Source organism: Contarinia nasturtii, unplaced genomic scaffold, assembly GCF_009176525.2.
Source record: "Contarinia nasturtii isolate CC-2019 unplaced genomic scaffold, AAFC_CNas_1.1 Cnas_scaffold_2108, whole genome shotgun sequence".
Classification (NCBI taxonomy): domain Eukaryota; kingdom Metazoa; phylum Arthropoda; class Insecta; order Diptera; family Cecidomyiidae; genus Contarinia; species Contarinia nasturtii.
The window spans coordinates 84,281-101,734 of NW_022199438.1; the positions used below are offsets into that span (position 1 = coordinate 84,281).

General features: G+C 35.0%; 1 protein-coding gene across 2 annotated transcripts in view; it reads left to right on the top strand.

The window, feature by feature from the left end:
- LOC116347780 (zwei Ig domain protein zig-8-like) overlaps window positions 1-17,454 on the top strand; it is an 86,592-nt gene that overhangs the window by 6,629 nt on the left and 62,509 nt on the right. For both annotated transcript variants that reach the window (XM_031778507.1, XM_031778508.1), the window contains exons 2-3: window positions 13,396-13,495; window positions 13,580-13,785. In XM_031778507.1, the coding sequence (XP_031634367.1) occupies window positions 13,716-13,785 (70 nt within the window). In that variant the 5' untranslated portion in view covers window positions 13,396-13,495; window positions 13,580-13,715. The remainder of the gene's footprint in view (window positions 1-13,395; window positions 13,496-13,579; window positions 13,786-17,454) is intronic.

Below are 17,454 nucleotides of genomic sequence, written 5' to 3' on the forward strand. Positions count from 1 at the left end.
TTTTTTCGCTTTGTCTCAAACACACGACCGACTTTTTTTTTGTTGTTGCTCCGATTAGGGGTTTCTTCTCGTCAGTTTTCGAATGAGCTCGATTTTTTTCGTTTGAGGTAGGTCATTGTTGCGAAGCAAAGCCCCGCAATCACTGCCTGTGAAAAGATCCATTGGGAAAATAAAAATTGAGCAGCCCGGCCCCAAAGTCATTTTTCAAGCATTTATACCGTGATTCATCACACGATTTTACATCCAAAACAGGTGTAATTCCATACGCGAATGACATCCGGTTGTGTGTTGTAACTAATAAATTCATCAAAACTTGAGATAGTGTAGCACGATTACAAAATTGAGTGCTCATTAATAAACTTAGTTGTGCACAATCTAATAGAATCTTAATACACTTCTAACAGGCATGTTACATATGCATCGAGTCTTTGTGCAAACAAAACCACACATTAAACTCGATGTTGTGTGTGAATCTGATCAAAATCCCGTCGCGACTTAAACATTTTAATAATTGAACAGATTTTAATGTGCGACGACATTTGACTGCAACTTATGCTATCACACTGTCTCTTCGCTCTTTTCCAATTCATCCTCTCTCGCTCGCGCACCAGCTTTAAAGAGAATATTCTCTATTTACGCGCCAGCTCAAAACTTGTGTCGCAAATACCGACTGCATAAACTGTTGTTGTGCATAATTTATGCGATAATATGAAACTGTTGCGTAAATACCTTCGTATGGTATGAATTGTAAGATGCTTTTCGACTTTATGTGATTAAAATGCACATATTTTTTTTGATATGTGCGCACATCTTTGAAACGAAGGATTTAATTGGCAAAACCACCGGAAACATCGGTTGGAATGGGAAACTATTTTGCAACAACAAATTTTGCGATATATACAACACCAAAGCGAACACATATTATCGAAACGATACATCTTTTATAATGAACAGTTTGGTTTTACAAATAATATTGAACATTCGCGTGGTAATGAACAACAACATTATTTATCGCATGTGCATAACAGCAACAATGTTTCAGTAATTAAGACCGCAGACATTGAACATCTTGCCTTTGATTTACAATTCAATTAGTTTTTACGAGTTTGTTGCGAATGGCGGTGGCAGTGGCAACGGTTTTGGCGGTGAAAACGAATACGAATACAAATAACATGAAAATGCAGCTTTTTCATTTTTTGGGAGGAGGCGAAAGCCAAGAGATATTAGAGAACGAAAAAGAGAGCGAGAGAAAGGGGCGGAGAAGAAGAAAGGGAATTTGTGGGAGGAAGAAAAAAAACAGAGAATGACATTGACTCCATCGGGTGAGAAAGAGAAGCAGACACATGCCTGGAGAGAAAGATGGATGCAGCAAGAGTTAGATAGAGGTAATGAGAAGAGAAAAACTAGATATGAAAAGAAAGAGAATAAAGTGTCTTACGGTAGTAAGACGAACTTTTCCGCACGGTGGTAGTTTCGTATTTTAATAAGAAAGTTCAAAAGCCATTCAAGCGGCGTAAAGTTCGAGACCAAAAAATATGTTCCAACTTTGGCAACGGAATATTCTTTAATTTAATAGCAGAAGTACTCGCAAAAGATTTTTTACACTTTCATGATGAACCCATTTGTACGACATTTGAAAGTATTCTATTTTCTAACAAAACACTATAAAAAATATGTCTGACGTTAATTTTGCCATAAAAATTATTTTTGAAACACTTTTCATAACTAAAGTCACAAAAAATTTGGATTTTTGTATGGGAGCCATGTCTGTATGCTACCTTAATGTCCTGAAACTTTGTACAGGTTATTTTTTCATAAAAAATAACATTCGGAGGGTTTGGAGACATTTCAACCGAAATTAAGAGTACCTCCCATACAAAATATTCGTTTTTGAGCAAAAAATTGAAAATTTTGTATGGGAGGTACCCCTAATTTTGATTGAAATCTCTTCAAACTTACAGAATGTTATTTTTTTGTGTAAAAAATAGTCTGTGCAAAGTTTCACGTCATTGAGGTAGCATACAGGCATGGCTCCCATACAAAAATTCAATTTTTTTGTGATTTTTTCAAGGAAACTGTTTAAAAAATTGATTGTATCTCAAAACTAACGTCAGATTCGGTTTTCTCGTGCCAAAAAACCCCCCAATACATATTTTTGAGTGTTTAAGTCTACATTAAGTATGACTTTTGGACGAAAATTGGACTCTTTTTCATAGGTATCACTCCAGGCATGGAATTTTATTCCATCAACCAAAGTCGCTCAAAAGCTAATGATTTCTATTCCTCGGGACCCCCAATCATCCTGTTAAGTCAGATTTTGAATTAAGTTTCTACGATGAGCGCAATCTTGCTAACAAATTTTGCGTACGACGTACAACGTACGACGTACAACGTACGACGTACAGATTAACAAAAACCATGCTCAAAACGGCCTGATTCGGGTTCTCTGACCTCAGAAACGTCCAGAAAACAAGTTTCTGAAGTTTTCAAAATTTTGACCGATTACAATACTTTTCACCTTACACTATGTGTGCGGAAAAGTAAAATGAGAGAGTTTGCGAAAGAGAGCTGCAGAGTGAAGATAAAAGGAAACAGAACAACATACAGAGATGAAAAGGAAGTGAGGTAATAAGAAGGGAAGAGAGAGACAAGAGGAGAGAAAGCGAATGATAGAAATTTAATTAATATACTTGGAGCTCTTAATTTCATTTTAAACGCTCACTCTCATACAATTTTATGAAAATTGACAGAATTCGAAGATTTCAAAACGAAATCGTTCAGTGTTTTCTGAACTCCTCTTCGCTGAATATATGCTCTAATGAAGGTTGAAAGAACACCGAACCTTTGACCTTTGTATAAAACGTGCCGTTTCCAATTCAAAAACTCAGAATTCATTTAAAACGAATTAATTTACTGGATGATGGATTTAGATACATTTGAATTTCGTGTTTCATTTCCAAAAAAAGACCGGATCACTGAATATTTTCCTTTCTTCTTTCCATTTCTCTATTTTTTCCGATAAAAACTTTTGATTCTCATGTGAATCGATACCGCTTTTGTTCGGACTCAATGACAGATCCATCAAATGTATCGATTTATCAAATTGGGCAAAGTCACACTTTTGTTTATCTTAAAATACGGCTCAGCGTTTTTACCATTTGACATTGAAACAAAGCCCCATTCTTCTGCATTTTGCAACCAAACCTTTCTCATTCAAAGGCAACCCATTTCCTCTTTTCTTTATTTGGTGTAAAGATACCAACATTCACAAAAAACACAACTCTGAACAAAAGCGTGACGAAGAATGGCTTTGTGCAATTGTGTCGAAGTTTCAATCGATTTTTGCGTGAAATTCGTCGGAAATTCAAAGCAGCAATAATGGGTATAAATCGCTTTCGGAAATGTTGGAATTTTCGATTGAGCTCCACCAAAAAATGCAGCGCTCAAAAACAAAAGATTTTAATCAAAATATTACCGTACATCGAGTAAATGAAATCAGATTTACACCTACGGCTGTAAATACTGTATCAACATTCAATGTAATTCGAAACTCTTTTACGAGAGATGATTGTTAATTGAATATAGCGAGGAGAGTGCTTCAAAATAAACACCTGTAACGTATCGGAAACGGTTGATGTGTACAAATCCAACACAAAAATTAGAACACAAGGCGGAACGGCGTCAGGCGAAACGCGTTTTCCAACAGTAAATACCAAATCAAATGTAAATATTAAATGCCAAAACACACAATATGTTACAGGTTCGAAGATTTAATTGGTGTATTGATCAAATGGGAACGTCTCTAATTTCGCTTTTAAATCTAGATTCTGTTGATTCAAACAGCTAGAGGTTATTCGAATGATTTTTTTTTTCTTGTTCAAAAAAAGAAGGTTCATCTTTTACGATGATAAAGAAAAAAAAGTGAAGAAGAAAGTACAAAGACGTTAAATCTTCAGGGCATACGCGTTCACTCTTTATTTGTGAGCGAATAAAGTATGGCTTTAAATCACAACACGTGTATTTAAATTGAGAGTTTATAGCTTTATGAATGGGTTTCCGTCTTTTTAAATCGACTTTTATATCATTCAAGTAAAATGAAATTCAAAATGGAACATTTATAAAGTGTATTTGCATAGCTCAGCGAAAAATTGCAAATTCAACGAAGAAATGATGAAAAGTTTAAACGAAAATGAATATCGAAACACAACAAAAAAAATTTCGGCTGTTGGAAAACTCATTTTGAAAGTAATATTTAATTAAGGCAATTTAAGTGTATTTTTAATCGAAAAACGAAGGAAATTCTAGCAAAAATATCATTGTAATTTATTTTAGTTTTAAATGAATGGCAAGGAATGGCCTGATTTTGATGTAGATTCATTAAAACTATGTACAACAACATTTAATAATTCAAGTAGTTTCTGCTGTTCAGAAGTCGAGAGGGGGAGCGAAAGAGAGAAAAAGAGACAGAAACAAAGAAAACAAGAGAAAAATACGGAGAGAAGAAGAGAGAGAGATAGAGCCAGAGATAGAAAAATGTAAAAAGATTGATGGAAACATAATATTGTAGTGTCGTTGAAACTAATTCGAATGTTATTTAAAGCGAGTCGATTTTACGAGTTTTCGGTCATTTTTTTTTTCGCCAAAAATATTTACATTTTCCGTTCTTCGGTCCGTATTCGTTTTGAAAATGTGGAAAATGCGATTTTTTGGTCGAAGCAAATAAAAATTGCAACCAAAATGCGGCCGGTCTCAAGTGTATTGTTTGGGCTAAAAACTTATGTAGATTGTAGAAAGTTTAATGTAACACAACCAAATCTCATCAATTAGAAAGTTTAATTCAATAACTGAACCGCATGACTAACAGGTTGATTAAAAGCATTGGCACAAGAGATATGCAAATGCTTTTCCTTATCGTTCTTTTCTGACTTCCCATTCGCCCTTCGCGTTCACTTGGCACTCTCGGCTTCTATTCTCATTTATTTTCCGTGCAAAATGATATGAAACCGAATGAATAATTTAAAAGCGCACAAAGTGCATTTTATGCTCAAAAATATGAATTTATGATAACATCCGTCGTTGCGAATGTGTCTCGACACACGCTACGAACTTATTAACGTAAACTTTTCAAAGATAAAAATAAAGTTTTCGCTTTCTTCTTCCATCGTTAAAATCTATATCTCTATATTATAAACTTATATATCTCAATATTTAAGGCACACAAGTAGTTTCTTTCTCCTCTCTTTGGCTTCTCATTCGTTGGTAGGTAAGCATATGATTTTGTTGTGGGACGGATCTGTTTTGTATGGTAATGTTCACGAAGAGTTTAAATAGTATGTTTTTTGTTTCGACGAGCATATTTGCTGTGGTATAAACCGTTAGTAAAACATTGACAAAATTCACCGGAACTGAGTGAATTTTTGATGGATATACATATCGCATGATAAGGAGATAAAAAAACTTTCCGAGAAGATTTAGGTGAATATTTGAAAGTTTTGAACATTTTAAAGAAGCTACCGCTGCTACTGCACATACACACATGTAGAGGATACAAATTGTACCACCGGATGCAGTGTGTAGTAGTCAGAGATGAGGTTTTTGTGTGTGTGTGTTTTTTTGTTTGAGAAAATAAAATACAAAACAAATATTCCTTTCCTTATTTTATTGCACAAGTTTTACGAAAGTGAAATAATATTCATAAGCGGCCAGCATTCCATAAAGTTGTAATGTGCGTTAGCCACAACAAATTTTATGGACTTTACTTCATGCGACTTTCCCAATTAGAGCTTCGGACCGAAAACTTTTCACTTGAGTTATATAATAAATGTGTATGACCATTTGGCTGCCACACACACACAAACATTGGACTGGACCTACCGCATGGTTTTCAGTTGGCCTGATTTCTACACAACAATGAACATTGAACAATCGAGTCAAGCACTTACATTTTATTTGGCCATTTAATGGCCTTTCGACAACTCTATGGGATATGTAAGTGACTTTGTACTTTTCGAGATGTTATCTCTTGTGCACATTGACTTTTCGACATTTTAATTGGAATTAGAAATTGATGGCTTTGTTTTCATTTAAATTGGATGTGTGTTTCTCTCCTTTTTTTTTTTCTCATTGAAAAACTAAACGAAAATATTACCGGAGGTAAAATGAAATGAATATTGCAAAATTCAAAACTTATGGTGTCGTTTGGAGGTAAATCCAAACCAAAAATCCCAGGTATATGCGGCGAAAATAGTGGAAAACCGAAAAATTTCCACCAAAAAGGGTGTAGAATTACTAAAAAAGGTTGTATACATTTCTCAGAAAACAAACACTCATTTTATGAACATTTTTTGGAAACGAATTGTGTCATGTTTTCTTCCTCCTGTCGACACAAAGCGTGAACGATTCATTAACGGTGCTAGGCCAATTAAAAACAATGTTCAATGGGTGCAACGAAGAGAATGGATGAGATATCGCACATGAGGGAGAGGGAGAGAGAGAATGAGTGCGGGAGGAGAAATGGAAGACACTAAGTGAGAACTGATGGAACATATGTTTGTGTCGCACACACAAAACATAATAGTTTTCTCATGGAGTTGCATTCAAGCTGAATGATGCTTATTTACGAATTATTATTGTGAACACAATGATGTAGTGTTATAGGGCAGATGGTGTAAGTCAAGCTCTTTCTCTATGGTTTTCTCTCTCTATCTTGTCCTCTCTCTGTCTTGTTCTCTCTTTCTGGCTACCTTTCTCCTTCGCTTTCTCTCTCGAGAGTTAAGGTCTCGCTCTCTCCGTCTTCCTTTGTATGTTCTCTGGTTGACACCCACATATATGCTCTGTACACAACACCAGCTGACGCGCTAAGTGAATGGAATAATTCCGGAATGGAATATGTACTGGCCCGTATCGGTGTGACGAGCGAAATGATGATTGATTGGGTTTTTCGTTGTTGGCACAAAAGCCATCAAATTCTCTCTCACACATACACACCATTCGGACATGGTTTATCCTCAATTTCAATTCATTTTTGATGTCAAATCAACTTAAGAAGCGTTGAGCGAGAGCAAAAAAAATCAAATCAATTATTATTATTTAGCATGGTATGCATATGCTGTTGTCCAGAGCAGAGCAGTTTCATTACAAGCCAGTCAGTCAAAGTTAAACAAACAAAGATTGATTATCATAATTCAAAGCGCAAAAAAAGTTCGAACGTAATTTTCAAAGGATTTTTTCCGTTTCTCAGTTCGGGTCCATATCCAATCGTTTTTTATCGATTTCCATCGGTTTAGCACGTATGGTGTAGGCAATAAATTGGCGCTAATACCAAGCGCCAGCATAGAAGCCCATTTTTTGTTTGAAACTATTGCAAATGATGACACACTTAGTTGCAACGATTTGGTCATAACTCATGTGACTGGCTTTGGTGGTGTCATCATCAATGTCAACATGATTTGAAGCGGAAGCGGCACAAAAAAAAAACAGAATTTGCTACGTTAAATCCAATTGCACCGTTTTTTCACCTTATGCGCTCTTATGTCAACTTGATTGTGAACAAAAGCGCAACACACTTGCACCATTCATAAATTCCGGCATTTATGACTAGCCAAACTGCTGGTGCCCAACCATTAATGTCATACACGGTATTGTTTACGACGCTCACGGCCAGTCAACATAACAACTACAACCGCTTTATTTATTATATATGCACTTGGCTCAAACCCCACACCATCAAATCAACCTTAATGCACTAAAACTCCCATTGTTTCAATTGACTAACGACCAAATAATAATTCGCTGGCCGTTGTTCTCGAAACGGAGAGGTCTTGGTGCCGCCACCATGTCCCGTCGTTGTTGTCTCCCAATTTGATGCTTGTTTCGACTGAAGTTTTTCACTTTTACAACTGAATGAAAACATAAATATACCGATCATAAAACACTTGTTCCGTCTTAATTTATGAGCGAAATTGCAACACATTTGTTACCGATTAGCTTCACCACGCCACATACATACAATGCAATATTCCAATTTTATAATACCGAATACATGTTTTAGACTATTTCATTTTACAACCTTGTATTTGGGTATGTGTCTGTTGGAAATGAAACATACGCTTCAAATGATGACGCTTGGATTGGGATGTGTATGTGTGTATCGGTTTCGAGATTCACGTACATGGCATTAGTACATGGAAAATGGGTCGATGGATTTAACAAACGAGGTTTTTCCGGGAATTTTTTTTCTTCGTTTATTTGAATTTTTTGTCATTTTTTTTTTAAAGATTGTTGCCGTTGTCTTTTTTTCACATTTTTCCATTGAAATGTTGTTCAATGTTCATGTTTTTTGCACATTTCCATGCTACATTGTTGGTTTTTTTATTTTTGCAAGTGGATGCATATATAATTGATGTCAGGGCATTTTTGGAGATAATTTCAAAGCTCGATAATCTTTTCTGTGCTACAACATAGAGTGACCGATTTGCTTTCTTTTATGGGAAAAGTGTTGATATAATTTCTTAAATGTGAAGTCAAAGAATGCAGAATTTTTCAAAAAAAATTCACGGAACTACAATATGCTGCAACTTATCTCACCTCCAAACACATATGTGTTGGTGTTAAAGATTTTGGAGGTGAAGAATGGCAAAAATTCAAAGGGGACCTCAGAAAAAATCCACGAAAAAATTCAGGTCCCGCGAAAACTCGATTACATTCCAATCAAACGTGATTACGGCGGGGAGAGGTTCGTTCCAAAACCCCAAAAAAACCGAAAGAATTTGCTTAAGAGGTCTGGTTTTCAGATTTTTTGAGGCACTCTTGGAAGCTCCTCTTGTTGATCTTCAATCAAGAATCGTTTTTCATCAAAATTTCCAAACTTCTTTTTTTCGATCTCAACCTCCTCCTATTCACACACAATCAATGGGAGAACTGTCTTACGTTTCCGCATTCTGCGTTGATCAATTTCCATGTTTCATCATTCCGAATTTTCAGTCGTTGACTGACAGCAATGCTGAATTTCTATACGAAATGCTCGAATTTCAATGCAGAGTTGCGACTTTAGACTCGACTAAAGTTTCTTTGTTTAAAACTGCCCTGTTCCATGACAAATAGAAACCCAAGACTCGAGTTCAGCTATGAAAGCGTGCCAAATATGCTTTGTATGAAATTTTCACCGAACAATTCAACGATAGCTCAAAGGAGTTAAGACAGAATTTACTCGTTCACTTCTTTTTTCTTCTCTCAAACATTTCGTGATGTGTTCTCTCATGCTGTTTGCAACTGTGCAAAAAAAAATCTTCACCAAGTTTGTTCGGAGTTTTTCGAGAAGACTGTCGAACAATTGTGCACAATTGAAATAGTTAAAAATAGATTTGTTTTGTAAAATATTTCCGTATTTTAATATGCTCAACTATGAATGCATGTTACTTGGCCAAAACTACACTTTGTGCTCCGTTCATATTCTTTCCGGGTATAAATCCTGTTAATTTATGCATTGTTCACCTTTATCACAGTCGAAATAGTCGAGCTATGTCATATGAAATCTTGTCCACATTCACAAATTATTACCAAATCTGCTACTTCATGCGAAAAGAAACCATTTTAATCGGATGGAATATGAAAATTGCAAATTGATTTTCATCAACAACAACAACATTTTCGGTTTCATTGTCAATTGAAATAATTTAAATGCAAAAGCTCCATCGTTCGTTAGTTGAGTGTAAGAATGCATAACTTTTCCATGCAAATATCAACTACACCACCCGGCCCAAAGCCATGCCCTGAAATGAATTGGCCTTTATTCACAATTTTCCGACCGCATTGATAATGCATGCGTATACGTCAGAGCAAGCGAGCGACAGAGAGAGTGAGCAAGAGAAGAAAGAAAGAAAGAGAGGCAAGACCAACAAAAGAGGAAGAGAATTCGTCATCGAAAGTTCGTATTCCGAAACATTGTGGGTTTTTACGTTGTAAATACCGTTTCGTTCGGTTGTATTGTGTCGTTATGTACATGTGTGTTCTTCAAAAGTGCAGTTTTCCACATTAACATTTCAATGGCAAAACTTCTCTATGGCATTGATGAAACCGAAAACTCAAAATTTCTGAAATGCCATACTCTTGTTTGCATTTACTTTAGCCAGCTTTTGCCACAATGTATTTCAAAACTTCACATCGAATCGCACAATGACGACAAGCACATTGACTGACTACCTTACGGGCGGCGTTACTCAATGCATACATGCCTTTCAATAAGCATTTAAAATCATAAATTTATTTTGTATGTGAATAATTATAAAACTTATATTACATCTCGGGTCATTCTGTTTAAATATTACATTTATATACGGCATTCGGATTCGAATCGAAACCGAACCCAATAGAATTTTGGTGGAATCGTATCATTCAACATTTACTTGAAAACGAACATATTCAAAATTGATTATTACCAAACGAAACACTGCAATTAAATTCATCTCTCGGCCAATCGAGGTTATGACTGAACTTACCCCGTGAATGCCATTATATTTCTGAACATAGACATACAGAGAATGAGAGAGAGAGAGAGAGAGAGAGAGAGAGAGAGAGAGAGAGAGAGAGGTAATTCGAATAATACACTTACACATATTCAAAGGTAATTTTATCAATATTTCGAAATACTTGTCGAAATGTGTTGCATTTTATAATTACAATAACACACTGGAATTGTGGATTTCAAAATGAGTGGAAATATGATCAAGTTGTCAGTGGTAACGACAGATTTTGAACAATCAATTCTGTCTTGTTCAAGTTTTGACTTTAAAATCGATATTTTAATTGAAAGCCAATAATTTTGAATGCAAAACCGACTTTTTTTACATCAATGTAAAATTACCATTTTCGGAGAATAATAACAGCTCTTTGTAAAATATAATATGGGCAAAAAATAGAAAAAGTGTACATTTTGACTCAAACCAAGGTGAATAGAGTATAGCAATACGATGGTATTCAATATCGCAACTACACAAAATGCAAATTATTTGATATATCTCCCTTTGGCTCAATTAAAAGCAAGACGCCAAATGCAGAACATTTGATTCAAACTCGCATACTTTCAGAAGTTGTAGATTCAAGAGGAGGTAATTATAAAAAAAGAGATAGGTAAACGCATTCTATTTAATATAAACCTCATCTTCGAAAAAAATTGAAATGGAGGTTTTGATTTCACTAGAAGAGATTTGTTCATAAAACTATAGAAAATCGAAAGAAGGAGTCCTCAGCTTTGAGGGGGTTATACATGGACAAGAAGGGACCCCTTGGACCTCTATATGTTAATAGCATTGAAGTACCATCGTTTGTGAGTCTTTTCAAAAATACGATTTAAAATGACTAAAAAGCGAATGCCCTCTCATGAGACCGAAGCCACGCTTTTCCACTTACAGGTAACTGTGATTGATCTCGTGCCGTTAGCAATTAGCTGTGAATGAAAGAAACATTTGTTTTCTTCTAAAAACTTGCTCGTGCCAAGATAGTACCATAGTACCGTATGCACATACATGTCAATTACTGCATTAATTTAGCCATTGAAAGTGTGCTTGTAATTGAATCATTAATCGAAGTGAGCTTTGGTGCACACAGGGATTGAGCAAAAGTGATTCGTTAACGAATCATAATTAGGTTGATTTAATTGGCAGCTCATTGATGCGACTTTGTTCATATAATTGAAACGGCGATAGCGGCGCCTTCAATGTCCTTTTGCACACAGTTCGATGACTGTGCATCTTCTTCTTTTGTGCAGAGAGAGAGAGAGAGAGAGAGAAATCGATTTTCCTTTATAGATCAAAGCTTGGTGGTTTTTTTTCTCTTCACTTTCTATTTTTATTTGTTTTGAAACGAAAGCGATAGCATGAAATTGCCAATTTAATTTGATTCGATTGCGTCGTTAAAATATCCATCGGTGGAGAAGGAGAAAGGTGGAAAGCTCACACAAAGTGCAAGAGAGAGCGAAGGAGTGAAAGAGCAAGCGGAGAGAGAAAGAGTGAAACGGAAAAAGCGTGTGAGATAGAAGAGTGTGCATGTTGGAGAGTGGCGAAACGGTGCGATATTACGAAAGAAAAGCGTCACAATTTAATTAATTGATGAGGAGCTTAACGACGTTAGCGTTGTTTTTTGTGACTCCTTGCAATTGCTACCGGAACGAATGGGTTATTCCATCTTATCGATATCACTCTACATTTTTTTTTTACTTTAATTAATTTTCCTTGCTCAAACATTCATATTGATTGGATACATCCAAGCCTTCAAAATCGAAATTGAATTTGAAGCAACAACATTTCTTTTGATAATATTTAGCATCAATCTTTCGTCGTTTTCTCTATCGTTTTGCGATGAAATATTGCAGTTCGCAACGTAGATTGTCATAATTGATGGAATCACATCAGTGACAAATCCCATTAAATGTGCCAAAGAGTGTTATCAAACACATACATCAAAAAATCTTGAACACCAAAGTGGCATGCATATTCATTTAATTTCCATAAATTATAACTCGCTCTCATATGAAGCGTCGTGAAAAATCAACGTCATTTTAATTGAATGGCATATGACTTGTGCCGATGAAAAATACGCATCAATTTATTACTAATGATGAAAATGAATGTCTACGAACCTTTATTTGTCGAAATTAATGCCATCAACCATATTGAATCATCGCTCTTTTCTTCGCTTAAGCTTTTGATGCTCGAAAGGTGGAAAAATACCCGAAAATTGACGATGTTGTTATGAATTTTGAATTCCAAGAATGATATTGCGTAATTATTGAAGATCTTTTTCAGTAAAGAATCATAAGAATCATCGTATCCATTTGTGCAATGTCATTTTTCATGTGAAAAGTCAAGTGAAAGACAAGGTCACTCGCAGTGCCAGCGATCCCTTAAAAACGCATTTTTCATTCGAAGAATCCAATAAGTCTTACCGTTTTTGACGTAAAACTTTAGATAAACATCGATTCATTGTTCAGGTTATGCTTGATTTATCTAAAAGTTACACAATTGAAGTATTATTATTATTCGAAGGAAAAACAATTCTTGGAATATAAAATGATGAAATATCAAAATTCTTTCAATTTTGAACAAACGTTGCGTTTTTCTTTTTTTATCAGTGGCCGTTTGACGGTTATTGCGTGTGCAACTGTAGTTGATAGAGAGAGAGAGAGAGAGAGAGAGAGAGATTCATAAAAACAGCCGCAAGCCAAACATTATTATGGAACTTTTTCCAAACTATTATTGCTTTTATATCATCATTATTCTTTTCTCCGAAGAAAAGATAGAAAAAGAAGCCATTGTCCTTAACGATTTTGCTTGTTTAGTGATGGTTTCAAACATAGAAATTAGCTCAATATTAATGATAGTTTCATTTTGTGTTTTGCAGACGCATCATTGGATTTGTTATTCATCTCGGATTGAAAAGGCGGAGAGATATCTCGAGAAGTCATTAGGTAGTGACTGTCGATAACAAAAAAAATTGAGTGGTAAGTTTTATATATACGATAAACGTGAGAAAAACGTGTCATATGAGTCCAAGAGGTCATTCAATGAAAAATTCTTTTCTGCAGATTCAGCTTGAACGCGTACATCAAAATCGAATACATACAGAAAGAGACGAGAAAAAAGAAGCGTATTTATAAACAAATCGTATTGTGTAATTTGACCACACGGAGACACTCTGCTTAAAGTGAAAGCATCGTCATCATGATCCAACACTTATTCCAACACCGTCATTACATTATTATTTTTACATCGATTCTCTACACATTTAGCGGTAAGTAATGACTCCATTTCAATTGTGTTTTTTTATACTTGAATCTCTCTTGGGCTCTTGTGGTATATTTCCCATGAGTGACCACTTTATTTGTTGTTGATGACCCATCGTTATCCAACTAAATACTTTCGCTTTTTCGTTCAAATGCGAACAAAAACATACAGGAGAGAAAGGAACCATTGAATGTTTTTGCCATAGAAAATGTTCAGTGTTTTTCACCAAGCGCGTTCTGGATTTTTCCCAGGCAGTTTTTCTTTCTGTCTAACAATGAATCAGCTGCTTGAGGCAAAACATACTAAATTACATTGTATCGAGGAATGGATGGGGGGAGGGGGGGATAATATGCACACATTGAAAATAGCATTGTTCCAATTCACTAACATTCATACCATTTGGCATTGTACGACAACTAATTCAACTATTTTTGCACAATTTTCCTGGAATTTTTTCGGTTTTGCAAAGTTTTTCTTCCAAAAAGGTGTTTTTACTCAAAACACGACAGTAATTGTTGTTTTACCTCGTTTATGGTTTTTTCCCGTGTGCATTTTTATATCGAAATGAAATTTAGCTGAAATGATTACAAACGCAAGTGAACTACTTTTTTCCTGGCGATGCACATATGCTAAGAAAGGTTCGAGCGAAACGGTTCGAGCGGTGAATATATTTTCAGATCATCTCCGGCTTACTTTATAGCGACCAAACATTTACTTTTTCAAAGTAATTGCTTATATACACATAGTGGAATGACGATGAACAATTGTTTGTTGGAATACGAGACGTGGCACGGGTTAGATTAAAGGATTGCAACCATTAAAATTCTGATGTTGTCCTTCATTATGCGATGTGCTAACCGCATACACTAAATCTTCACCAAAAATATGCGGATAGATGTAAAGGAGTCGTGCATACACTGGAATTCGTTTATGTTGTATGTAAATGATGTAAATCTCTGTTAAGCTTTATTTTCGCTAATTTAATGTGGACGGTGGAAAAGCACGTTTCAAATGGATTTTTCATATTTTTTGAGCACTTGAACGGTGGTTCATGGATGGTGTGTATGTGTTAAACTATGTGCTAAAGTTGTGGACAATTTAAAGAACTAAATTCATATATAAAATTTAAAAAAGATTTAATGACGAACAATTGGTAACCAGAATTATGGGTTCCACATTTGTGCGTTTGCTCATTAAAATGGGGAGGGGAATGTTACAGGAGGATTTATGTGCGCAGTGGAGACGTATGAAAAATATAAACAATGAATTGGAAATACAGACATTATAATGAAATATTTTCAGCCAGATGAATCAGCTCAGCCAGATATCGTCAGGAGCTGAAATTGAGTGAAAACAATAGAAGTGATTGTTATGGGTATAATTACACTTACATTGCTCAATCAATATAACAATCAATTTTATTGTTTTCATTCCATTTCAGCTCCTGACGATATCTGGCTGAGCTGATTCATCTGCACAGAAAGAAAAAATGTGGTACTTTAATTCAATTTTGGTAGATTTAATATAAAATCAACCAACAACGAATTAAATTTACCATTTTTGACATCTCTGAGGCATATTTATCAAAAGAGACTATCAGTTTTATAAGTTTTACCAATTGCTTCATTACATTCACCAAATTCATGGGCTAGCGTCATCTGTGGTTTCGAAAAGTTGGTAAATGTTATGAAGCAGTTGGTAAAACTTATTCAACAAATAGTCACTTTTGAAAAAATATGCCTCAGAGATGTCAAAAATGGTAAATTTAATTCGTTGTTGGTTAATTTTATATTAAATCTACCAAAATTGAATTAAATATACCACATTTTTTCTTTCTGTGTGGCTGAAAATATCTCACTATAATGTCTGAATAATACTGTGGAATCATCTAACCACATTGATCATCGTTAATCTGACTTGCAAATTTTCTAATTAATTTTCTATTCATAAATTCTTTTTGGAATCGCAACAAAAGTGTATATTTTCATACATATATAATTATTTTCAAAACGAAATTTAACGGCGAAATTGTTGTGTTACATTATTATTATTGTTTATTCATACTTTGTGTGCAATTACAAAATTCCAATGTCGATATTGGACGCATCGTGAATCAAAATAAATATAGATTTTGCGTGATTGTTCCGGAAAATGAGAAACAAACAGGACCACACAATGAAATACCATAATAACAACAATATTATGTAACAAAGAAAACCAAGGGGCATTTTACTATATGCGAATGCCATTTTATACGGAATATATGAACATTTTCCTATTCATACATGAAATATACGAAGTAAAGTATATTCATCCGCATCAACATCTATGAAAATTCGTACATTTCATTCGCAACCATTCGCGAATGCCGCATACGTCTTGCTAGATGCGACAAACTGTCGTGTGACATTTGTACATACACATTGCTGTGTTCAGTTTGTCGTGGAAGTTTCAAACACAATGTCATTGTTCTCAACTAAATTTGAAAAAACAGTTGAAGAAAAAAATACAAGATTATTTGCTGAATATTATTTTAGAAGCCGTATTCGATTCGAAAAGTGAGATTTTAGAAATAAATTCAGATAATATAAAAGAAATTGAAGGTTACGTCAATGAAAATAAAAACCTTTCACAAGGCAAAGATTTATTTACCATTTTAGAAAAATTTCACTCAATATTACCAAAAAAAATATCAATTCGGCTTGAATCTCTGTCACCTAATCTGTCACTTTGACTTTTTGAATGTAAAAATATGACTTTTCATATGCGCCATCCGCAAAATGTGTATGAAACATTCGACACCGTCCGCAAATTTGTATGAAACATCCGCCACCATTCGCAAAATTTGTAAGAAACATTTGCGACCATTCGTTTACATTTGCAAAATATATAGGAAAAATTCGCTCGCATATGGATCATTCGTTTAAGTCGGAACCCCCTAGCTGAAAATGCTGATGTAATATTCAACTTTCATTACTTGGGATATATGTTTTCTTTTTCTTTCGTGCACTCACAGCGTCTCTTACAATGTTATCAACTGAATCCGTATTACACATTTTCTATTAACTCGCTCATTCGGTTGCGCTCATTTTCTTTTGTGAAAACGTGTGCGAAATTAAAAACTGGGACAACGTCACAATGTTTACTTTTCAGTGCACATGAAAAGGGTTCGGTTTGTATAACACGACACTTTGCAATAAAACGAAAGAGTTAATTCAGTCTCTCTCTCTCTCTCGCTCCCTTTAGTCCCGCAAACACATTCACACAGACATTTCGTTTTGAGAAGACAAAAAAAAACTAGAAAAAAGCAGTGAATATACCATCCGCACTCAAAGTGCCATGAATTCAAATTACTTCCGTTGCTTTGCATTTTCCATGTCAGCCACTGAATTAAACACTACGAAATTAAGTCACACAAACGCCAATTTTCTACAGGCACATTCTCACGCTCTTTCTGTCTTTCTCTTTCTTTCCCTTTTCACCTTCTATTTGCATCCACCCACACCATCTCACATGAAATGCGCTTCATAATAGGTTTATATACCTCAACGCATTCCAGGTCTTACTGACGCCAACGATAAACACAAACGATTATTGCCTTCCATTTCTTTCGATTGTTTCAATTGCTCTAAACTAACATATGTGAGAAAGAGAGCGAAAAAAAATCCCAGCGAAA